General features: G+C 42.3%; 1 protein-coding gene across 1 annotated transcript in view; it reads left to right on the forward strand.

Annotated features, from left to right (window-relative positions):
- Positions 1-25,909, forward strand: part of OCA2 (OCA2 melanosomal transmembrane protein) — a 421,183-nt gene that overhangs the window by 115,805 nt on the left and 279,469 nt on the right. The window contains exons 7-9 of the mRNA XM_014527422.1: positions 4,834-4,991; positions 6,677-6,759; positions 7,141-7,294. Of these exons, the coding sequence (XP_014382908.1) occupies positions 4,834-4,991; positions 6,677-6,759; positions 7,141-7,294 (395 nt within the window). The remainder of the gene's footprint in view (positions 1-4,833; positions 4,992-6,676; positions 6,760-7,140; positions 7,295-25,909) is intronic.

Below are 25,909 nucleotides of genomic sequence, written 5' to 3' on the forward strand. Positions count from 1 at the left end.
ATTCCAATGGTGAAACAAAATATATATGTTTTAAAATTGTATTTCCAATTCCTTCTTTTTTGGCCAGGCACACACACAATACTTAAGCAAATTTTCCCTTTCTGCCCTCTCCCATGTTGGTCTGACAACAGAAAACCAAAACTGGAAGGGGTTTTATGCCAAAAAACCTGCTTTTCTTCCTGCTTTGTATTCTTTCCATCCTTTCTATTTGATACGTTTTCCCTGCGATGCCTGCTGCTTCTCAGCACCAGAATTAATTTGGCTGGAGGTGATGCCTCCCCTTTCTGACTATCAGTTGGGAATTATTTCTTCTGGGTGGGTGGACAATCCTTTGCTTCTCATCCCAACTGTCTCTACTCTCTTCCATTTTCTCTTCAGTCTTTTCCTGCTTGTTTCCTGTTGTGGTTTCTTACCTAGTTTAACTGCATTTTTTTCTGCTCTCATCATCTTTTGTCTTATTCCTCCAGAATGATAGCCTCTCTCTTGATTTTTCCTGCCCTGATGATGCACATGTAGCAGTGGGGGTGGCTAGGCTGAGGCTGTCAAAGCAATGCCAGAAAACCCTTGTGAGTTAATGGCAATTTTCCACATCGGTAAGATTTATTTTAATGCCATTTTGGTCGCACGTGCATTGGGATTCTATGTCAGCACTGATATCAATGAAACAGATTTAGTATAATTTAAAAAAAAGGTGATGTTGCCGTTCTGTGTTTCATCTGTGACTTTACTGGCTCAGAGGTGTTTTAAATGGTAACAGGGCCCTTTTTCGCAGGAAGTGAGGCTCAATACACTCTCCCAAGGAAGTCTGTGAAGCATTTTCAGATCTTTGAATTAAAGGCCACATGTTAACTGCAAGTGATAATTAACAAGAAGCTCCCCTTAGGGAACTGAATTATAAACATAGCAGAAAAGATGCTGCCCGTGCTCAGTGTAGGCTGAAATACCCTAAAACATGAGGATTTTTGGCCTCCTGTAACTTCAGTGCCATCAGTGACCCAGGTGACAGGAGTCCTTTAATTAGATAGACATAAAGTGGCAAGCAAAATTTATCTTCCTTTCTCCCATAATGAAAATAATTTTGGATGCTGTAGAATGTTCTGAAATGCTGGAGATACTCTACTTTCCTGCCTGTGCTTTGATTTTAATAACTTCTGCCCTGACCTATGCAAAATTTTCAATTTTTATACAGGTGATGGAGCACAGAGAGCTGGAACAGATCAATGCACTATTATAGAACTAGGCTTTCTGAAATGAAAAAGTAATTGGAATTCTTGTATGCTAATAAGGTATTGCCATTGTCTGTATTGTAATGTCTCCTCTTAATACTAGAAATATTTGGCTTCCATAATAAATGTATTCGAGAGAAACTTTTCATTTCACTTTGCATTGCAATCCTGAGACTCCTCCAAATTCTTCCAAAACATGAGAGATGAGTTTCGCACATGACCTTCCTTCCAGTGTCCAGCTGTCAGTTCCTGCCTTTGCTTTGTCAGTCGTAACAGCTTTGAGATCTGCTTGTCCACAGTCCCCTCAACAGCTCCCCTATATTCTCTGTTGCACCAGCTCCTGCTGTATATGAGGAAAACCTGCTAGCCAAGATGCTGTAAAGCAGTTTTCTGTTTTTTCTTCAAAGGGCCCCACCCTTCTGGTTTCTCGGTGTTACCAAAATACAGATATTGTTGAGAAAATAGTTTGAAGGCTCAACCTGTAGCTAACTGAGGTTTAGATGAAGCTCAGATCAGAAAAAAAGCAAGTATCTCCCTCAAATTAGCCAGTAAGTGTTGCTTTTCACTGTATAATTACTTATGTTCCTTCAGGGCATGCATGAGTGATTTAATGATGTATTCTGCTCTTGCAAGGTCGAGGATCAAGAGATCAAGTCCAGGAAATGAAGAAATGCACCTGATTATTAATGACATATTAAAACTTAAATTGTGATGTCAGATATTTCTGCTTAGTGATTTTCAACAAAACTATTTAGAATCCTTCTGCACATGTGGGATGATATTGAAAAAATGAGGATATCAAGGATGTTAAGTGGGAAGAAAAAGAATGAGAAAAGCTAAAGATGGCAGTTATCAGAGTCCCAGTGGAAGGTATATGAGTTTTTAATTGAATGATCAATACAACTATGTTAGTCATGAAGCAAACAGAGGTCACTGTAAAACCTTTTAATCATACTGCCATGAAGAGCTGGAGGAAAGATGTTCATTGGTATTATCAGAAAGGATGTTTCCTTTCCTTGAACAAAAGAAAAAAAAATCTAAGACGCAAAGAATATGCTCTGAATTTAATTTGTTCCTCTACATTTAGAGAGGACCCAACAGAATCAACTCTTTCTTTCAGGGATCATTGTCTTTGCAACTTTCTTAATCTGGTTTATCACTTCTTGGTCACACCTTACATTAGAACACATTTTATGCTCGCAGGTAAAGTTTGCAAGGTACTGAGTATGCTGGTCCCTTTCCAACAAAGAGCGATGGCACATTCTTGAAGTTGGACATGTGCCATAGTGAGAAAACTGGATCAGGATGGAAGAGTTTAGTATCTTGCAGGATTAAACTCTAAATGCCTTAGTAGTATGTGCGTTGGGCAGGAATGTTCATGACTTCCAGGCTCAATTCTGAGGAATTATGAATCAAAAAAATTAAATCCCTTGATAGGAAAATAATTACATTTACTCAGAGAAACACAGCTCAAGTTTTTCATACCAAAGGTGTTTTGAGAACGCTGGATGCTGCTTTTCATAAAGGATATGCTGTGCTGTGATACAACAAAAGTAGAATGACAACAGGTTCCCTTAGTTCTGTTTCGAGGGAATTAAATCTGATGGGATTTTAGTTTTAAGCACCTCATCTGCCACAAGTCTAAATTCTTAAGTTTCATTTGTGATGACTTTTGCTAGCATTCTTTCTGATGATGCTATACATGTACATGGAAAAATGGGAGAAAAATACCTGTGAATTTTCAGCTTTATTGGAAGAAAAACTGTTTTGTATGAAGGCACTACTGTGTTTAACTTTTAAAAAAGGTTTCCTTTTTCCTTTAATTTGGAGCCTTCTTTGTAATGGCTTTTGAATGTGTCATCTATGCAATTACAGGATTTATTCTAACAGTTTTGTGTAAAAGGAAGCTGCCATAATTATGCTCACCTGAATTTTTTTGGAAATATAAATTATTGGCTGCACTCATAATGCCATGCAAGCTGTCATAGGTGCCTTGAGTCATTGGGTTAATGAATAGAGGTCAGCAAGCTTTTTGAAAGATAACAATTAATGCCTCTTGTTAAAGCTGTTGATATGGTTTCAACACAGACTCGTACAACTATGCTGGGGTTTGAAAAATGTGATGGCAAGCCACGTTTGAAAACTGAAGACAAGTGTAGGAATTAGTAATACGTTTGATAGGGAGGGAATGTACATTTTCCTGTTTGGCACAGGTTTAAAGAAATATCTACTGACCTCTTTCATTATTTCTTTGGGGTTTTTAATGTAATTAATCCTGTTACAAGGAATAATGGAGTGGATTCTTTGCTTCTAAATGGTGTTGGATTGACTGTTTTGATTAATTCAGTGCTCTCTTCAGAAAACCGGCTGTAGCATGGGCGTTGCATGCTTTCTGAAAGTGGCAGTATATTGCTGCCATGACCTGCTAAGATCTGTTTTTAGGCCTGAGTGTAGTTCACTACCTCATTCAGGCTTTCTGCTAAGTACTAGTGAAGGTGTGATATTTTGCCTCTTTTAAAGCAGTAGGAATTTTGGCTATCCAAAGGAAGAGGAAACCCGCTTCTCCTCCAAACCCTATCTTAGAACACAGTTGAAGCATGGTCAGTCAGGATGACCTTTGATATTTCACTAGAGCTCATTAAAAAGTGGAATAAAGGGCTGTACTGTAAATATTAACATAGCAGTAACAAGGCTTTACAAATTTAGTTAGGTCACGGTTTTTCTTCCCCTATTTAAACCCCTTCAGTGTTATCAGCAGCAAAACATCTTTCACATTCATTTATACGAGGTACAATGAACTTATAAAAAAAATTGCAATATGTTCTGCCCCTTTGTGAAGTGTTCCATGAACTGTTAGAAGTGAAGAACTTCCTTCACTAAGCATTAAAGAGCTGTCGAAAAGCTATGATGTCAATAGAACTTAGTTCTGTGCTTGAAATTAACTATCTCTTTGGGTCCTCAGTGCTGACGTTTCGTTCTTGAAATTGTGAAACAATTGGGTCTTTTTGTGGATTAATTACTTCAGCATGGTGTTTTTAGGGTCTGTATCCCTTTCTTTATGCATCCTAGCATTTCTGGTTCTTTCTTGACTTCTGCTGTACCCTGAGCATAAATCGTTATTGAGCTATCCACATGGTTTCCAAATCAACATTTGCAAGCACTTGTGAACAAAACTGCCTCCCGCTGAAGATGCCAACAGGGATTTCAAATGTCTCAGTCAAGGTTGTAATTGATGGAAATGTTATTCTTGTTTAGTTTCTTCCGTGATTGACTTCCTCTGCAACTAGCACAGGTCTACAGCAACAAAACAGCCTTTAAGTTAAAGTGGGGAGGAGGTGGTGACACAGTTCCCTCTATCTTTTCTCAGCCACACCAGGAGGGTTCTCTTAGCAGCACAGAGTTTTAAAAAAATTGCTACCTCTGATAGGTGTACTTTGTAGAAAGGGATTTTTATTTTGTCTTTTATCCTGTGAATGTTTTCTTTTGCATTGAAGAGACTGCCTGGTATATTTTGTGTACATATGTTAAATATTATACTGTATTTCCAGAATTCATGCACTCTTATATCATTTACACTCAGTTTCACCCTTAACTGGCTTACCTTCAGCTCTGAATCTAACAGATTTTCACGACTCTGCCCTACTTAAGTTAGAACTAGGAGGACCTTTTATAGCAGATGTGGTTGATCGGCGGACAGAGGAATATATTACAGTGCAAATTGGAGAGATAGAAGACCCTAGATCTAGGAGAAGATGGCAGCAGCAGGTGATGGTTTTAATCTTTTTTTTTGCTGTAAAATGTGTATTTTTGTACACACACATATGCAGACATATATATTTATGTCCATATGTGCACGTGTGTACACAAATGTGTGCACACATGCATGCACATGCACACACACACACCTCATTTCAGAGACATATCTAATCTAATTCCTTTTTTTTTATGAAGAGCTTCAAGCTAATCTTAAAAAAATAACAACAGAGGCATTTCTGGGTTGGGATAGCCAGAGCACAGTATGCTGTAGCCATTCATGCTCTCCTGAAACTTTACTGGATTGCTTCTTATACTGGGACAGATGCAGGTGGCCAAAATTTGTGCTGACGCTGTACCAACCAGGCATCCCTCCACAAAGCAGTAATTTGTAGCCAGAGTGCTATAGCACTCTGCAGTGCTGTGAGGGTACTACACAATTAGGATGGTTAGGTGTGCAACCTATACATGATTCACAAAATAAATCCAGAGATTTCAAAAAGGAGTTCCCAGGGTCAAAAACATTCTGCCATGTTGTGGTTTTTCAAAATTCTTTGCAACAGAAGAATTACTCTATTATTTTTCCATAGTCAAAAAAGGTAAAAGCTGGCATTTTCTAATGGAGCTAAGAGCTGACATTTCCAATTGTCAGCTCCAGCCCCTGCATCGTGCCATAATCTCCACCTGGTTTTGATGCGCTCCCAGGGTTGAGACCAAGAATCAGCTGATTCTTGGTCTTAGCCCAGGGACTACACTGGAGCTGGTTCAAGAGTTCACTGCAGTACCAAGACTAGAACCAACAATCAACTGCTTTTTTTTATTAGTTTATTAGAAAATCAGCTCATTGCTGGTCTCATCCTGGGAACTGCACTGGAGCTGATTGGAGACTCTAGTGCAATGCCGGGTTTGAGATTGACAATGAGGTGATTTTCAGTCTCTGCTCCAGGGACCCCACTGGAGCCAGTTCAAGACTCATGCTGTCCCAGGGCTAGGACTCACAGCTGTCCTGTGCAGTCCAGCCCTGGTACCATTATATTAGCTCTGGGGAGCAGTCCTATGTTAGCTCACAACATGTTACCTAATATGATCTTGAGATACTTTTTACTCAAAAAGGTGTAATTTTGTTATGTGATGCTATGCTACAAGAGCACATAATGCTCATTATCCACTGTGAATGCAAGGACGCTGGCATTTTAAATACATTTAACAAATGCTAACTGTCCCATCAGACATGGCCTTAACATTCATTGGGTGCTGCACTTGGGTTAATTAGAATTGCTGAGAGTCAGTGTTAAGTAGCTCACCTGGAGTGTCTTGTAAATGTGGCTTCCAGTTCAGGTGGTAGCCCGCACAGAGCAGGGAGATGTGTTTGAGAGCAGTGCTGACTGACTCTGTAACTCTGCAGCATAGATGTGTCTTACGTCTCTGTTCAAAAAGTGAGACTCTCATCCCCATTTGAAATCCACATTTCAGTATAGTTTTACCAATTCAGGATTTCCTTCTCCCTGAATTTCTTGGCATTTCTGTCTAAATGATCAAATTCTGCTTCAATTTCCTTTGACATGAATATTATATGTGAATGGATCCACACTACTGTTTGGTCCCAAGTATGTACAAGCTGTGTAAAATATGTGAACAGTATCATAAACCATTTTCACTTACCTCTAATTATTAATGTAAATTTAATTTCCTTGCAGGTCTTGTATAACTGGACTCTACCTTTACTTTCAAGAAGAAATGACCAAGTTACCACAGCTAAAACCTTTGAGATACTAAACAGGTTGGTTCTCAGATTAGAAAAAAACCAATGTTTCATGTGAAATTTTAGACTTGATTACTGTAAAAAGGTATTTTATTTACTTTAAAAATAAAAACTATAAAGTTTCATCACTTAGACGTCTTCTGTTTGGCCTTACCACATAAGCTTTCCTAATTTTTTTAAGTAAGTTTTGAAAGCTAATCATCCTATTTATTTCTTGGATCATTTTACATTCATATTATCTACAGATTTGGTAGTAAAGATTCCTAAAAGTTACTTGCAACTTTTAAATTTAATAAGGAAATAATTTTATAGCATTTGAAGCTTTCTCTCTAATCTTTGCTTTTATAACTAATGCTGTTTCATGCTGTAATGAAGCAGGACTTTTCTTTCTTTCCACAGTAAGGCAATCTCCATAAACATTCAGGCTTTCCTAAAGGAGTCTGAAATTGTTCCTCTGTCTATGAAGTATCAGTATCTTCATGCAAATATAGAGACACAAGTAACAATTGCATCAATCATCTTAGCAGGTGTTTATGTGCTGATCATACTAGAGGTAAGTGAGTAGGGGTTTTTTTGCTTATTTTTTTCCTTAGATGAAGCAAAGAGCTGTATCATTTTTGGCAACTAATATGCTTTCCAGTTTCATGTGTGAATCCTTGCTGTGCCATCATATGTTAGTTAGGGCACAAACAAGACTCCCAAATATGTTTGAGGAGATCAACATGAATATCAGCTAGTCCAGGCTGCATTACTAATAACTTCATCTACTGTATTGTAACATTCTAGGTCATTTTCCCTATAAAGAATCATTTTTAGAAGGATTATAACTTGGCTTCTAAAAGAGATCAGCTAGGGTTTGAATGTTGTTGGATAATCTCAGTTTAAGCAAGTAACTCCTTCAGTTTAGAGGGGAAAATCACTGGCTGTTCCATTTCTAGAATATCTCAAAACAAACTGAAAGATGGTTAATTGGTATTCTTCCATCTGGCAGTACTCAGGTTCCTCAAGGATATAAGCAAAGCATTTCCTCTGGTGAGAAATGTGATCATTCAGTGTGATCTTACCTTAGTTCTTTCAGAACTGATAGGCCTTCAATTTGTACCAAGGGCAACCTGCTTTTTTTTTCCTTTGGTCTATGTAAACTGATTTCTTGGTGGTTATTACTTTGGCTAGATACCTGGGTGGGGTCCAGGGTCTGCTGGTGGGTTTACCTTATATTTTGTTTTATCTGAAAAAGCTGTCCTTGTAGGGTCACCTTAATTTCTTCCTGAAGGTTGTTATAGAATTCCATCCAAGTTAACAAATTCATCCATCTGAATGCACTTTTTGAAAGTAAAGTCATTGCTACACACACTTACGCGCTAGGGAAGCCTTGTCCTTTTACTTGCATAAGGCTAAGCTTTCCCTGTTGCTGTGTGTTATGCTAGCTGACAGATCAAAAGGCAAAGTGAATTTCACCTCAAGACCATCTAACTAGACCCTGAGCCATGTTAAGATATGCTTTGAAGTCTCCAAAGTGGACACTTGGTGATTAGAGCTTGTTCCACCAGAGCCCAGATATCTTTGGTAGCCTGTCTCTGGGATTCTTTCCCATTCCAGACACCTGCAAGAAATTCCATATGCATATTCATCAAGTATTCTGCCATATGGAGACCTACTCAAAGGAGAGTGAGAGAGAAGTTCCTGGTAACTGGAGTTCTTTGAAATGTACTGTTTTTATGCACATTTCTTATTTTGCCTTTTCTTCTGGCCTGGGCACACTGAGATTCTGTGGCTGAGAGCAAGAAGCATACAAGCATCCTTTATGCCCATAGTACAGAGCACAAGGAAGTTGAAGGGTGTATGCTCACTGTGTGGCTATTGTTAGGGCAAAAACATTGTTGAACTTTAGTACTCAAGGCACATGAGACACATTGCCTTTATGAACATTCCCACTTCAGGTGTCAACAGTGGGAATTTTCTTAAGGGCAGCATCTCTCAAAGCACTTCAGTTACTGTTAAGCAACTTCTCTTTTCCAATCAAATTTCGATAGTAGAGCCAAGTGCCACATGACAGATGCTTAAACGTTCAGATTATTTGCTTTGCAAATGGTGATTTATTTATCAGGCTAAAGCTGGCTTTGGGTACTTTATAAATGTGTGAAAAGATAACATGATAAGTGTTGAGGGGTAAGGTTGGATTTTGATTTAAATGTGTATATGTTGGCAGCAAAATGGTAAAATAAATCTTAATACACTTTAATGCAGCTTTTATTCTAAACAATCCCTACAGTTCATCGGCAATGGCAAAGTATTAGCATCTGAATGTATATCATGACTGATTTTTTTGTTTGGGTGTGGGTGTTTGCATTTTATAGAAACCACTCTTCCATAATTCACAAGAACATTCAGTGAGTGCACCTGTAAATCCTAAGAAGAAAAACCTGGAAATAAATGAACTCTAGCTGTTTCTAAGAGAGAGGTTACATAAACCATTGGTTTATTTATTTTTTTTTTAAATATCAAGGGATAAATTCTATCCTGGAATTGGTTTCAATGGTCTGCTTTGCAGATTGTTAGATAGAAATTGCTCCTGTGGGTTTAAAATCCTCCCCCCCGAAACAACAAAAAACAGACCCCCCCCCACCCCATTCTTTATCATGTTTCCACCAACATGTTGTTTTGGATTTTAGTTTTTAGAAGGGTTAAATCTTCAGAATTGCAAATGTTACAACTGATCTAGCAACAACAAACATCGAAACAAATTCTGATGATTTTTTGGTTCACTTGGTGAATTACTTTCAGAACTTTGATGAAGGAATTAGGATGGGTAATAATGGGTTTAACCAACGTACAATATTTTAAAAAGTGGCATCAGTCCTGTGCCTTAAAGAGGTGTGTCTTATTTACCACATATCTACACTTCTTTTTGTTCTGTTGCCAGTTGTCACTGTCAAAGAAATAAATTTCAAGTGCTATGGAGACCATCTCACTCATTGCTTTGCCATGTTGAGGCTACTCTTCATTTTTCTGCCTTTTATACTTCTCTTTTATGTTACCAAATTAATTGCCTTTACTTTTTCTTATTTAATTTCTTTCTTTAGATAGTAGAATGTCTTTAATTTCTATTATTTCATTCATGGTGCACTTGTAAAATATTTAGTTTGGATTTGCCTTTCTAAAAATGTTGAGTTGACTTCTTCAAGGAAAAATGGGATACTGTAAGTTCTTATCTGGAGAGGGAAACCAATACTGCCTTGATTTGCTCCAGTTTTTCTGTCCTGGATAGAAATTTGGAGAAAGATCCAAAGATTTCAGATGTTTATATGAAGCTTGAGCCTGGTTTAAAGGATAGGAACCCCTTTTTTTCTAACTCCTGTTATCTGCAGCAGCTCAGTAACAATGGTAGAATTCTATGGGGACACTCCGTGATCAGTGACCATATTTGTTAAACCTCTGTGTTAGAGGGACTTGCCATAGTTTGGTGTAGAGCTGGGCAAAAAATTGTCCTGGTTTATATTTTGCCTAAACCAGTTTATTCCTTCGTTGTCATTTTGGTTGCAGTGATGATTTTATTGTGTGGAACTAAGGGAATAATATATTCAGAATTATTCACATGTATACTTAGGGAAATTTTGCACTTTTGCACTTGTGCAGTAACAATTCATAGGGGAGTGACTTGGATTTAGCTATGAGCAAAATTTCTATCTAGTGCTGATACCAAACAGTGATAGGAATCACAGTATCTCATGAGATCTTCAGGCAAGAACTAACGGCCTTATTACACCTTACATGGTGAGCCGCACAACTGTTGATGGGTGTTAGTGCTAGCTCAAGTTTGGAGCAGTTGCACTTCAGGCTAGCAGCAAAGGTGTAGAGGGCTGAAAGGTGGGAATCTTGGCCCCCCGCCTCCCCCCATCCACGAATAGGGCACATCCACACATGCAAGCACATGCACTTGTAGCAGCTCAAATAGAAGTGGTGCAAATTTGAGCCGGGACTTTTTGCCTCAGTGCACATGCTTGGACATGCACTTTTTTGTGGAGCAAACTGTGCCACTTGGGTCAAAATAACCCTGCCTGGCTTCTTCCAGATCTGCAGCCAGGGGGAGCTAGAGCCCAGGGTCAGCACCTGTGCTGCCCCAGCAGTGTGAAAAGCTGCCCTGTCCTGGCCCCAGCAGTACAAAAACCTGCCCTGGCCAGCATCTCAGGGTTACTTGACTTCAGGAGCTTCTGGGGCCCAGGCAATTGGTATCTGGGGACGCTAGCCCCTTGTATCAGCTAGATTGCTGAAGCAGCATCCCAAATTCACTTTTTAAAATACCCCCAAATCTACATTCTTCCACAATTAGAACAAAAGAGAGAGAGAGAAAGGGGGATTGATCAGATGGACAACGTTTTTTTGCTAAATTTACAATGTTAAAGAAATTTGGAAGCCTACCAGTGTCTCTAGCATCATAATAAAATAAATCCTAAATATCTATATGTTTTAATGTTTGCTTTGGATTTCCTTATCGTATAGTGGGTATGTGATGTGGGGATGTGGGGTTTGCAGGAGTGGGTAGGAAGGGGGTGGGGGGATGTGGTTGGGTGTGGAGGGATGTGGGGGCATGTGAGTCACTGTGTGGGTAGGTATGGGGGGACTGTAGGTGTGGGGGCTGCTTAGAAGGGGTGGGTCCCCTGTGCATGAACGCTGCATGCCCCCGGCGGCTGGCGGGGCATGGCAGCACTGGTGGCGGCAGAAGCGTGGTGGCAGTGGTAAGCAGGGAGCTGCCACAGATGCCACTGGCATTGTCAGCAGTGGGGGGAGGGGTGGCGAGCGACGAACACCCACAGACACCACTAGCAGTGACAGCAGTGGCCAGTGGCAATCGCTGACTGCCCGCAGACACCACTGGAGATGGGGGGTGCACGTGCACCCCCTACGCATCGCCAATGGTCCCCTGCCCCCCCACAGGGCAGAGCCCCCCCAGCATATGGACTACCTTGCCTGCAGGGTCCCAGGCCCCACCAAGGGCTCCAGCTCCCCACCCCATGCTGGTCTCCAGCCTCCTGCTCATTCCCCTGCTCTTCTCCAGCCTCTGGAGGCTGGAGATGAGCAGAAGAACAAGCAGGAGGCTAGAGGGAATAGGAGAATGAACAGGAGGATCATTCTTCCCACTTCCATTGGTTCCCCCAGCTCCCCATTTGATCCCCTGCTCTCCCTGCCCCTGCTTCATTCCCCTGCTCATCATTGATTCCCCTGCCCCCCATTCATTTCCCCCATCTCCTGTTCATTCCCCACACCTGTTCATTCCCCCAGTTCTCCGCTTGCTCTCCCAGGCCCCCCCACTCACTGGCAGTAGCAGAGAATGAACAGGAGGCTGGAGAGAGCAGGGGAAGTCTCCAGCTTATCTCCAGGGATTTGTCTCCAGCCCCCTGCTCCTTCCCTTGCTTGTCTCCAGCCTCCTGCTGGAGACAAGCAAGGGAAGGAGAAGGAGGCTGGAGACAGCAGGGGAATGTCTCTAGGGCTGTCTCCAGCCTCATGCTCATTCTCTGGTACTGCCAGTGAGTGGGGGTGGGGGAGAGGGTGGGGGCTGGCAGAGCCATCAGGGAGCTAGGGGAACAAACAGGGGGGCAGGGGAAACTAACAAGGGGTAGGATAAAATGAACAGGGAGTGGGGGGAATGAGCCAGGAGCTAGGGGAATGAACTTGGAGTGAGGAGAACAAACAGTGGGTGGGGAGAATGAATGAGGTGGGGGGAATGAACGGGGAGTTGGGGAAGGTCCCCTCTCCCCTCCTCCAGCCCCCCACCCCCTGCTTACCTGGCAAAAGCTGGGTCCAGGTCCCTGGAGATTGCTCCACTGCCTGCCCAGCATGGGCAGGCAGCATGGGCAGGCAGTATGCTTCAGGACCGGGGAAAGGGCCAACCACAGAGATGCTCTGGCACTCTGCTAGAGCATCTCTGGAGGGCTGAGCCTCCGGTTGCCTCTGTTTTTTTTCCCCGGGTTTTTGTCTGGGCCCTGGATATCCACAGGGCTAATTTTGCTCCTCCGCTGCAAATTTGCAGTGCGGGGAACATTTTTTTCCCCCTGCACGTGCCTCTTGCAGCATCTCAAAGGGGTTTGAGACGCTGCAAGAGGCATGTGTGGGCTCATCTGGACGTGCCCATACAGGTGGGGTGTTTACACTAAGGTGTAGCCTAGAGTGGCTACACCTTAGTGTGATGAGTTGGGTAGCACAGATCGGAGAACTTCTGGGAATCTGTATGAATCTGATAATCCTGCCATGGAGTGGTGTAACTTTGAGCTGCTTAAACTCTTTTCAGGTATTAATGTGTAGACAGTCCAGGGGTTAAGAGATCCAGGAACCAAAATTACTGTGTAACAAGGCCTTAAGTCATTGCATAGTCAGTTTCTTAGACATTTAATATTATTTATTTTTTAAATTGCTATGAAAGCACGGGTGAACTCATTAGTCACAAGTCAGGTAAGCAGCCTCCATATCTCAAGAGACAAACTTCTCTTTGGTCTTTAAAAGAACACTCTCTTCCCCTTCCAATGATTTGTTTTTTGGGGGGGTTCTGCCCTATTTACCACATATGTCATTGTTTTTCTAGGATACAACATTTCCTTCCCCTTGTAAGTTGGTTTACTGCTGACTATTTGGTTTCCATGGTCATCTCTCACCTTCATTTTTTACTTTAGTCATCTGACTAATCTTCAATAACTTTCATGGATTTTTTTTTAATTGATTTTTTTCTCAGATATTGATCAGTTACATTTTTGTATGGGAGGTTTCCATTGCTTTTATTATATTTAGATAGCTTCTCTCTTAACTTCTTTCTCCCTGGTTTTTCCTTTGCAAATAATACCTTAGTTTACTGGTTTTATATTTTACACCTTGGTACTTGTATTGATTGAATGAGGAACACCTTGTTTTTATGATGTGTTGAATTAAAGTAAAAACAGCTTATGATAGTAGAATTGTGAACAACAATAAAGTATTTCATTTGGTTCTTGGCAGGTTCAAATGTGTAGGGAATCCAAACCAGTGTATGCTTTAAAAAAGAAAAATACGTGTCAGGTACCTATGCTTGTTTCCTCTTGTCTCTTCCCTCTGTGATTAATGAGGAATACACAAGAATTGAGAGAGAAATATGTTTGACATTGGAGAGTGAGGATATCTGTAATTGGTTGCAGATGTCTAGAGCATTGAATTGATGCTGATTTTGATGCAAAGAGTCATTCTGAAAATGTAGCTCACTACAAATTCTGAGAGACAAACATTTTTTTGAGTTAAGGTTTTAAACAAATTGCCCATTACAGCACTTTCGACAGAGTAATTAAAAAAATTATTCTAAGTGAAAATCCTAAATGTTTCAAACTTGGAGAATTTGTGGGTTCAACTTCCAACTGATAGAATTAAGTATGGAAGTTTATGCAGTCAAACAGATTTGTATTCTTTGGTTTATATAGGGACATTCACACTTTGGTAATATTTGGTTACCTTGAAAATCAATCTATTTTTATGTATCAATGTCTGTAGTTCTTAATAAAAGATTTACAAGTGTTCTGGTGTTCATCAAGGCTTTTGGACCGATAGAATTATTGTTGTATATTATTGGTGCTACCCAAGTATTTTGGGGTCTTAATTGGGAATGAGACCTCAATTATTTTAAGCACTGTACAAACATGAAATAAAAATGGTTTCTGCCACTATGGCCCCCTCTACATGTTACTGGTATTGCATAATTAACTGGTTCATTGAGCAATTACCTTGAGACCTGCTACATGCAAAATAGCTGTCACACGATAAAAAGCTCCAACCAGCTATAAAGTTAGGCCTCAAAAATGTATAATAACTTTATAGCTGGTTGCTATCGAGCTTTAAATTGTGTGTGTAGCAGGGTCTCTCTTGTGGCTGGGACCCTGCTAGCTGACAGGTTTCCCAGCTTTAAGGGTGCACCTTCCCCAGTGTGCAACCCCTGAGCCCTGCAGGTCATGGCTGCTGTGATCCTTAAGACTCAGGGGTATGAGAAACACCCAGTCCACATGGGAATCTTGGCCCTGGCTGTGCCTCATGCAGCTGGGTCAAGAGTCTTGCACCTGACAGGGCTCTCCGTCCCAGCTGCAGGGAGTGGCTGTGTGAGGGTGCCAGGCTTGGTGGGACACAGCAGTAGGTGGGTTCCTTCTTCCTGCATCTACTTCCAGCTGGTCCCCCAGGTATTCCCCATCAGTCCATGGGGAAGAGCCCAGTGCTACATAGCAGAAGGGGGATGTAACTGCACTACTTCACCTCCCTTGCATCTACTGCTGGACTACCTTGAAGTGGAGTGACAGGCGATAGGTAGGGTAGGGAGAGGCTTTAAAACTGAAGACAAGCATATTATAGAAACAGGGAAGCATGTGGATGAGCGTTTTAGCTAGGTGAATGGATGGGGAAGGGTATGTATTATCAGTGTTATACAGAAAAAAAGCCAGAAAGACTTGGACATAGACTAGAAATGAGGAGCTAGAGGGAGGTCTAAATTTAATGTGATACCTGGATTACAAGCCAGGATGGCCAGGATTTTGATGTTGTTTTCCATTCTGATCAAGAACAGAGGTATTGAGAAGACAAGGTTCTTTGGGTAGATGTGATATCTTTTATTAGACCATCTGAGTAGTTGGAAAATGTTCTTTGCAAGCTTTTGGGCACAAGCACCCTTCTTTAGGTATTGAGAGAGGTTTTATGGGATAGAGTTTTGTTTTAGTCATTTTGAGCTTGATCTGATGATTGGACATCTGCAGGAAATGTTGGAGAGTTGGAATGAAACCAGTTAGAAAGGATTCAGGTCTGGGGTACAGAGCTAGATTGTGAATTATCCCCATGTACATAATTATTGAATTTGCATTTGAAACAGGGAGATGAAGGGCTGAATGAGAAGAAAAGACAATCAGGGACAGAGCCCTGCGGAAGGTAGTTGGGAGGTGGGGGTAAAGGATTCTGAAGGACTAATTGGAGAGAGAGGAGGAGGGCCAGGAGAGGACAGGCATGGAAATCAAGAGAGAACAAGATTTCAAAAAATGGAGGGGGGTGACTGGCTGTGTCCAAAGCAGTGGACAGATCAAAGGGGATGAGCATGGATTATTAGCTGGTTGAGTGGGAGAGGATGAGGTCATTGGAAACTGGGGAGAGCTGGAAATCTTCAAGTGCTCTGTTTAGTAACAGACCATGCAACAGTACTGCAATCCTTCTCTACACTTCCCTAGTAATGCTTCAAAGAAACTGACAACCTGCAGGAGTTAGAGAAGGTAGTAAAGCTTTCATGACTTTTCACTCTCTGGTCTTTCTTCTGAGACTGCTGAAAAGGATTTCTGTAGTGATATGGATGTGCTATCTCAGCAAATTTCACATTTCAGAGAGATATAGATCTATGTCTGAAATCAAGTAGAAGGCTAGTCTTCCTCATAGACTAACTGAAATGTGTGTGTATGTATATATATATATACATATGCATACAAAATCTTTATGTGTGTGTGTGTGTGGGGGGGGCACAAGCATTCTTGGCTTACTTCATCAGACACATCTACTACTACTACTACTACAACCACCACACACACACACACACACACACACACACACACACACTTTGGTTAGTTTATAAGGTGCAATTTCTGATCTCTTCATCAAAGTTGTGTAGTAACTTATAGGGTGTATGTAAACTGCAAATCTAGAGGAATACATTTCAGAAACCCAGTCCCTGCATACCCTCTATTACATTAAATGGGCGAATATTTAGTTACAGATCTGCAGGAATGTGTATAATTGATATATTTATGTAATTGATGTGTATAATTGATATATTTAATACAGGGGGGAGATCATTAATATGGATGAATAATTAGTTGTGCATCCTTGTCCAGTATTTTATTTTTAATGAGGCTTTTTGGCATAGGAAATTAAAGTCTAATGGAGTGTTAACCATAATTTAACCGTTTATGGTACTTAAATAGTATATTAGTGGAAACAGACATGAAAGTAATTGCCCTGTTAAACTGTTTTTCAAAGCTTTTTATCTAGCCAGAAATAAAAGGCAGAACAGCAGTAATTTCATTATACAAAAGAATATCATTTGATCGGTGATACCTATAGCATATCCAATGGCAGAATAATGATTCAAGCAGATATTCAAAATCCTTTGGGAGTCTCCATAGGACTCTGTATATTGAATCATTCAGTTTCATATCATGCCTCACAAGTTGCCCTAAGAAAAAATCCTGCCTTTCAAATGATACTTTAATAATCTGGGGTCTTGGTTAGCATATACGTGATTGGATTATCTTCTTAAAATACAGGTACAACATGTGATCTAAAAAGCCCCTAGCATGTATGATCTCAATTTTATTAGCCTAATGGAAACCAGAAAGTTATAGTTTATTGCCATATAACAATCAGGTTGTTAACTTGTTTAATCATGACTAAACAGCTCTTAAACCTAATTTGTTCAATGCAAACTAAAATTATTTTATGTAGTACTCAACCAGTAGAATTTAGAGTCCAGAATGTAAATGGTTCATATATAATATGTGGTTTATGCTGACTGTCTATCTTTCTTATCATTCTAGATTTCCTGAGTCTAGTGTTTTCTTAAGCTGGCATTTATGTTAGCAAAGTAAGACATTTACTATTACTATATATGTGCACACAGTCCAGTTTGTGCTTTTTTCTATTAATATGCACATTTATATTAATATGCATCACATAGGGGTGGCAAAACTCAAATTTTCTTATTATACTAAATATAATATTAAGTGATTTAAGTAGGCTGAATAAAAATCTGTTGATCCTGGAAAAGGTTTTTTTCCAGTGCTCGACGGAACTCTAGAGATCAAGGATCAATGCATTCAGCATAGTTTCTAACCCTCCCTCTTCTCTATCGCAGGTTTATGTTTTGATTTTAAAACAAGTAGACACAGTGGAGTGTGGATCAAAGTACTCCCAGAATCCCCTGGAAGAAAATTGGAGGCAACTGTGTCTGAGACAGAGGATAAACCATAACTGTGGGAGAGGACAAAGCAGAAACTCCCTATAGCTTTTTTTCTTCTTCTGGGCTTAGTGGGAATGGAGTATTCCTCTCTGGTTCACATTTTTATGGCATTCTGGAAGAAGAGGTATTAATTAGTCTTCTCAGGAAATGGGGTAGAGAGCACCTGTACAACTCATCCTCTTTCAGTGTAAGATCTTGGGCATTTATAGATGTGCTCCAGGATATTGGGGTAGGGTAGGGTGGGCTGATGCTTTAATTAGCAAGCCATGCTAATTACAAGTGCCTGATCATCATATGTATCAGTGTCCCCGTGCTTAAAAATTGGCAGCGGGGCGCTTTGAACTAAAGCTCATTTGACGAGCTTTACAGTTTGCACATGAAAACTATGGAATATTGTGCGGTTTTAAAATAAGAATGTACTGTGAGCAGTCGCACATTAAGGGTTAATACCCTCTCTAACCGTGCATTGCTTTTACTTGCTAGGGCTTGTGGCTAGGAAGCTGCCAAACCTGCCCCTCAAATGCTGTAATTTGATGAGCTTTAGTTTAAAGCATCTCACTGCCATTTTTCAGGGCAGGGACTCTGATACACATGATGCTGGAGGCTGCTGGAGTGTGTTAATTTCTGCACTCCAGCAGACTTGAGTAATTGAGTAATTTCTGCACTCCAGGGCTAGGGACAGATGTTCAAAGAGCCTGAGCCTGGACTGATTCAGTCTTTGCAGGTTAGTCTAACCTGGCTAGGCTGAACCGGTTTGTAACCACATGGACTGAAGAAACGCAGACACATGCCTGCAGTGGCTTAGGCTAGAAGCTGGGGGTGCTAGAGCAGCCCTCCCTTCTCTTCAACAGTGCTGAGCTGAGGGAGGGCATGGCCAGGCCCTGGCAGAACCTCTGATTAGGGAGCAGTTCCCCACCTTGCTGCTCCTGACCAGCCCAGCAGGGAGTTGATAACAGAGCATTTAGCACCCCACTAAAACAAAACAAAAGCCTCTCTCACTAGTTCAAGCTTTTCTTAAACAACTTTTTCCAAAGAAAGAATGGAGGGACATTACCAGCTCCCTGTTGATTAGCTCCAAAAAGCCCTAAGAGAACACTGTCCTGTCTGCCTTTGTCCTCTCTGCCTCACACAGACACCTCTCAGCATTAGCTAGCATGCCACATGCTTCCTGTGGTCTGTGCCATGGAAGGGGGGAGGGGAAATCTTTGCTTAAGCAGGGAAGGGGGGCAGCAGGGAAGCCAGGTAGACTGCTGTGCCTACAGTCTCCACTGGAACTCCAGCCAGGGAGCATTGGGGAAGGGCCAGCCCAGCTCTCTGGGGCAGACAGCCCCACCAAAGGCTGCAAAGCATCTGGGATGCCGGTGGACTCTGGTTTAAATTAAACCAGGAAGGGGTCTGGGACAGACATTGCATAAACAAGTTTGACCCAAATCAGTTAAGTCTGATACTACATTCAACCAGGTTTATCTCAAACCAGTTTCAGCCATTTTCAGACTAGTTTATGTGCACTGAATATCTGTTCTGTTACAGGTTTAAACCAGTTTCTGATCACTTAAACAGGTTTATGTGTAATGTCTGTCCCTAGGCCAGCAGATTCGAGTAATCAAGTCTTCTCTGTTGCACTGGATTTACAGTGCATCAGAGCAGCCTCCTTGCATGTATGTAAATGTCTCTTGATTTCATTTAGCCTTGGTCTGCATGAGAAGATCAGGAGAGAAAACAATCGGCTATCTTGACCCTTCACATAGTTTAGTTGGAAAAGAGAACAATATATTGTTCGTAGAGGATGATGAGAAACTAATCCTTTTGCCAGCTACCATAGATTTAATAGATTTCATAGATTTCATAGACATTAGGGCTGGAAGGGACCTTGGAAGATCATTGAGTCCAGCCCCCTGCCTAAGGGGCAGGAAGTCAGCTGGGGTCATAGGATCCCAGCAAGATAAGCATCCAAATTTCTCTTGAAGGTGTTCGATGTAGGTGAATGAACCACCTCTGGTGGCAGGCTATTCCAGACCTTGGGCGCTCAGACAGTGAAGAAATTCTTCCTTATGTCCAGCCTGAAATGGTCTTTCTGGAGTTTATAACTGTTCAACCTTGTCATCCCTTGGGGCGCTCTGGTGAATAATCGTTCCCCCAGATCCTGGTGAACACGCCTGATAATTTTATAGGTGGCCATCAGGTAGCCCCTGAACCTGTGTTTTTCCAGGCTGAAGAGTCCCATGTGCGTGGCTCTTCTCTGGACTCTCTCAAGCTTCTCCACATCCTTTTTGAATTGAGGAGCCCAAAACTGGACGTAGTACTCCAGCTCTGGCCTCACCAAGGCTGAGTACAGTGGGAGAATGACGTCCTGGGATTTGCTTGAGAAGCATCTATGGATGCAAGCCAGCATTTTGCTTGCTTTACTGCATCACACTGAAGGCTCATATTCATCTTGTGGTCAATCATGACCCCCAAGTCCCTTTCATCCCTAGTGCTAGCCAGCGTAGCACTGCCAAGCCTATAAGCATTCTGCAGGTTTTTCCTCCCAAGGTGGAGAACCTTGCATTTTTTGGTGTTAAGCACCATCAGGTTGTCATCCACCCATTTCTTGAGCCTGTCAGGTCAGCCTGGATCACCCTCCTGTCCTCAGGTGTGGATGCTTTACCCCAGAGTTTGGTATCATCGGCAAACTTGGCCAGTCTGCTTCTGACTCCGTTGTCCACATCATTAATGAAGATGTTGAATAATATGGGTCCAAGGACAGAGCCTTGGGGGACCCCACTGGTCACAGGGTACCATGACAATTGACTTCTATCAACCGCCACCCTCTGGGTCCGACCATGGAGCCAATTCCCTAGCCAGCAGATTGTGGTGGACCTGAGGCCGCAGTTGGCCAGTTTTGCCAAGAGGTGATCATGAGATACCAGATTGAAGGCTTTTTTGAAGTCAAGATATATGACATCAATCTCCTCTCCCTTGTCCAGGTGATAGGTCACCTGGTCGTAAAAGGAGATAAGATTGGTCAAGCAAGACCTACCCGCAACAAACCCATGCTGGTTGTCGCTCAGAATGTTGCCGTCGACCAGTCTGTTGAGAATGGCCTTTTTAATCATCTTTTCTAAGACCTTCCCCGGGATAGAGGTCAGGCTGATGGGCCTGTAGTTTGCTGGATCCACTTTCCTCCCTTTCTTGAAGATAGGCCTTCTTCCAGTCTTTAGGCACTTCACCAGAGTGCCAGGAGTTCTCAAAGATCCGTGCCAGGGGCTGGGCTGTGATGCTAGCCAGCTCCTTGAGTACTCTGGGGTATAGATTGTCAGGGCCAACTGACTTGAAGGTGTCCAGCCTCTCAAGGTGTTCCTTCACGAGGTCAGCATTGATGGAGGTCAGGGAATCTCCCTCACCCAGGCCTCCCTCACCCAGGCCCTCCTGTCCTGTAGTGGGCAGGGGCATCCCGTGGGACTGATGAAAGACCGATGCAAAGTACCCATTTAATAGGTTGGCTTTTTCCTGGGCGTTGGTTGTCACTTGTCCCATCTGGTTTAGCAGGGGTCCAATGTTGCCCTTGCTTTTCCTCTGGCTCCCCACATATCTAAAAAAAGACTTTTTATCACCTAGACCAAGGGTGTTGAGTTGAGGCAGGAAAAGACAAGCTAAATGGGCTTCGAGCATCTTAGAGTTGCACTTCTTTGGAGGAGAAATATCTCTGGCTGGCATTAGGCCACTTGTGTTGCAGTAACGACCATCTGCTTCATGGCACCAAAACAAACAATTTGCAGTCCTCTGGCATCCCAGGATGCACTTCTCCCAGTCTCCCACATGTGGATGATGTATCCTCCCAGACTCTGCTGTCCCAGACTGTTGGAGAGCTAGAAGCTGTGGGAGAGTTGAGGAACCGTAGGAAAGCTAGTCACTGAAGAAGAGCTGTGGGGTTAGCTGTAGGGGAGCCAGGCAACCATGAAAGAGCTATAGGGGAGCCAGAGAGCCAGGCAGCTGAAGGGCAGGTTTGGCAGCTCTTAGACACACCTGTGCTTGTCAGCCCTCTAGCAGTAAGTCAAAGCTATGCATGGTCAGAGAGGGTATTAACCTTTATGTGTGACTGCTTACAGCACATTCTTATTTTAAAACCACATAACATTCCATAGAGTTTTCATGTACAAACTGTAATGTCTATGACACCCCAAGAGACTGAGTACCAGGCAGAGCTTAATTCAAGTCGGTGGCAATGCGTAGGGAGTGCATGGGGGTGCACATCACCCCCTAAGAGTGCTGATGCACCCTTGATAGTCAGCATTCCCTGCTTAGGTGATGGGTAGAGGGGGCAGGTGGGAGTACTGGTGCCCCTCCAGAGAGTGCCAGCCAGGGAGTTGGGGGTGCCAGGAGAAGTGCCACTGGCCCTTCCAGGCACACCGCTGGCACTTCCGGGTCAGTGCACATGACTGGTGAGGGAACCTCCCCACCCGGTCGGTGCGATTGGCTGTAGGGGGACCCCCCTTACTGTGGGGGGGCAAGCACCCCCCCGACTCAGGAGGTACCAGTCACCCATGATTCAAGTTACTGAATCAATGAGACTGAAGTCTAAACTTGAAATGTCTGCTGAAAAACCTATTGTGAAAGAAAACTTACTCTTGTTTTTTAAGAGAATAGTGTCAGGCAGACAGCATGGGCCAGATCCTAAATCTTGGAAAGAATGCTTTATGCCACTGGAGAGACTCAAAGTGACTGTACAGCTGTTCTAAAGCAGTGGTTCTCAACCTTTCTTGTACCAGGACCTATGTGTAAACATAGATGACCAGTCTCAACCCAATGCCTCTCACTCCTGACGCATTGCCCCTTGCTCCCAGGCCTCAACCCCCCAGTGTGTGGGGCAGGATGTGTGTGTGTGGAGCATGGGGGGCCCCAAGCAGCCCCTTGCAGACTTGAACTCTGCCAGACTGCAACAGAAAAGCCATGGTTTCCCACATATTTCTCCTTTAAAGGAGAATCCATTTTAAAAGTTTGTTTATGACTCTTTCAATATATTCTTGTGACTCACTTTTGTGACACGACCCATGGGTTGAGAAATGCTGTTCTCAAGGAAACTCTAGGGTTGCTTCTGGTATGAGGAAACTGTGGCCTGACAGAAATAGGGTTCCAGAATCCAGTTGGTAGAATAGATCCCAGGGCAGCATTTTAGCTGGCGTATGTTAGTTGTGTTACAGCAGTTTTATATCACTAAATTTTATAACCTGGACATTTTCATCCTAGGCTTCCACCAGGATCACAGGAAATATAATGGTGATATAGAGTGTTATGCTGCACAAAAAAATATAGGGATATACTTAAAGCACACCGATACAAAGAAAAATCATAAGCCACACACGGCATCCAGCACCATTTTTATGACTTTTCACAGTGAGCCCCCAAGGCCCCCGGTGGCCCCACCTCTTGCTGCTGAATGACTGAGTGGGCTGCCTTTCATGCAACCCTGCTCCTCACTGCTGATTGGCAGAGAGGGGCAGGACCACACAAAAGGCAACCCTCTCAGCCAATCAGTGGCAGAGGGATGGGGCAGCAGTCACCATCTTGGCTGCTCCCCTTCATGCCAGTGGCTTCTCTCTCGGTGGGCTGTGAGGCTGGACCACAGAAACTCTGTCTCCCATTATTTTTAATAAGTTTTTTTTCCCTGGTGAAACCCATGCAAAATTATGGAAGCTGCCATTTTTTGCGGTGTTTGTGGAAACTGCAGTTTTTTATGATTTCCATGAAAATCATGAAGCTGCAATTTGAGCAGGTCCCTAATCATAAGAGATCCTAAGAAAATAACTGTTTTTACTGAAGTTTTGAAATCATACCAACAAAACAGCATCAAATCCACATGAGAACACTTACACTAAACATTTATTTTTCTTTAACACAAAATAAATGTTGATCATGAGGCAGTTTACCTGACACCTCACAACTTTTCTCTAATTATTTAAACAATTTTAAATATCTTTCAAGCTGTTTGCCTAGTGACCCTCCCTCCCTCCCCCCTCTCTTTTTTAATCAACTTTTCCTTTTTTCTTACCAAGTTTTGTCTATACATCCGTGCTATATAAGCTAGCCTACATGAACATTTTATTACATAGAAACATTACCACTGGATGGTGCTGCCTGCTATTCCAAAAAATGAGATGACATAGTCAAGTATAGATGCCTTTTTTCCAGATGCCTTTTGAGGGTAGGGACACAGTGCTTTAAATAAAAATAGGAGTTAGATTTTCAACAACAAGTGTAAAAACTATTTTCAAAATAGCCATTTTTGATTCCCTGCTGTGCTATAAAGATAATTTGGAATAATGTCTTGTTGATTTGTGAAGGAACATGAAATGTATGTGTTCGCCATCTTGCGCCTGATTTATGTTGTTTTTGAGACAGGCAATAGAATATTAAATTTGCTTAATTGAATGCTGCTGTACAGCTTCTAACCTGCTTAGGGTAACCAAGAGAGAAGAGAGCATAAAATCTTAAAAATTTTAACAAGAGGATAAAACATGTATATGTATATTTCTAATGAACACAAACTAGGGGTGGACAGGAACCACTCTATACTTTTGTTGGCCCTCAAATGACTTTTTCCTTGAGTAAAAGCGGAAGAGAACGGAGTAGACAAACAAAGCAGAAAGAAATGTAATGAGAATGGCTAGGGAATTAAACTAGAAGAGACAGCAAAAAGGAGAACTGTGGGAGTATAGAAAGAGGGGATAGGAATATGACGAGAGTATTGCTGATAGACATTGCAGCTACAGTAGGGAACTTCTCATTGCAGTACTTTTACAGTAAGTGTCAGAATTTTCATAAAATAAATATTAATGTAACAAATGCAAAGCTAGAATAATCAATATCCAGGTGCTCTGGCCACCTCTATATTCAGCAGCAGTCTGATCTGTTTCAGCTAGTAACATGAAGCCTTCTGCTGATTAGTTATTTGCTAATTTTATGTTATTTGGCTAAATAGGATTTTTTTTCCTGTAGCTAAAATAACACAGGGATAAGATGTTACAGAAGAAATCCAGGATGCAAACTATTTTCAAGACTGCCTTTCCTATAGAGCACTATCTTTTTCTACTAATTCTAGCTGAGTCAGATGGGGGATTTACAGAATCTCTTTTCACTGTCCTTTGTCTGCCCATGTTCATTCTCTCATTAGGACAAAAGAACCACTTTATAGCACAAGCTACTTTTCAACTGAGAATTTCAATGGTTTTGTAGCCTGTGGGTATGACCAAAGCCAATTAATGTTCCCTACAAGTCAATAAAAATACTCAAGCTGGTTATATGGCTTTTCCAATAGGTTAAAGCTGGAGCAATGCTTGCTTGTAGCAAAAATATTATAGGTATGAGACACTGAAAGACAATGATATAAGCTTTTTAATGTGCTTCAGTTTGAGAACGTCTCACCAGGTTACATGACCTGACTCTTCTCCTTCAACTTTTACTGGCTCCATTGTAAGGCTCTCAGGGGTTCCCCACCTTGCTGTTGATAACAGAGCATTGAGTTACACAGCAGGGAGTTACACAGGGAGTTGTTAGCATTTATCACCCTTCAAACAAAACAAAGCCTTTCTCAATAGTTCAAGCTCTTCTTAAACAACTTTTTTCCAAGGAAGGAATGGAGGGACATTACCAGCTACCTGTTGATTAGCTCCAAAAAGCCCTAAGCTGACACTGTCCTGTCTGCCTTTGTCCCGTCTGTCGCAGAGCACCTCGGAGCTCTGCTCCTAGGGAGTAGAAACTGCCAGGGAGAGAGAGCCCTGGCAGGTCATAACGAGCCCAGCTGAGTGTCGCCAAGGTAACGAGCCCAGCTGCGGGTTGCCGGGGCAGCTAAGGGGAGCCAGCTGCCTGCAGGAGGCGGGGCCTGGCCCTTATAAAGCCAAGGGCTGAGACCAGGCTGGCAGTTCCCTGCCAGCAGCTGGAGAGGCAGGAGCTCCCTCGGCCGAGATGTGGCAAGAGGCCTGACTTGCAAGTACAGCTCACGATAGCCCTGAGAGGATGGGGCACTATGGTTTAGCCAGGAGGCTCTAGTTTATGTTCAGGCTTGCATATTACACCGGAGGCTTGGGTGAGGCTGTAGGGGTTGGAGGAGGCCTCATGGGGACCCCAGAGGTGTGGGGCCCCTGAGCGCAACCAGTAGGTTGCGGGCGGGGAACAGACCCCGGGTTGTATGCGGCGAGCCCC

The sequence above is a fragment of the Alligator sinensis genome, unplaced genomic scaffold (assembly GCF_000455745.1).
Source record: "Alligator sinensis unplaced genomic scaffold, ASM45574v1 scaffold144_2, whole genome shotgun sequence".
NCBI lineage: Eukaryota > Metazoa > Chordata > Crocodylia > Alligatoridae > Alligator > Alligator sinensis.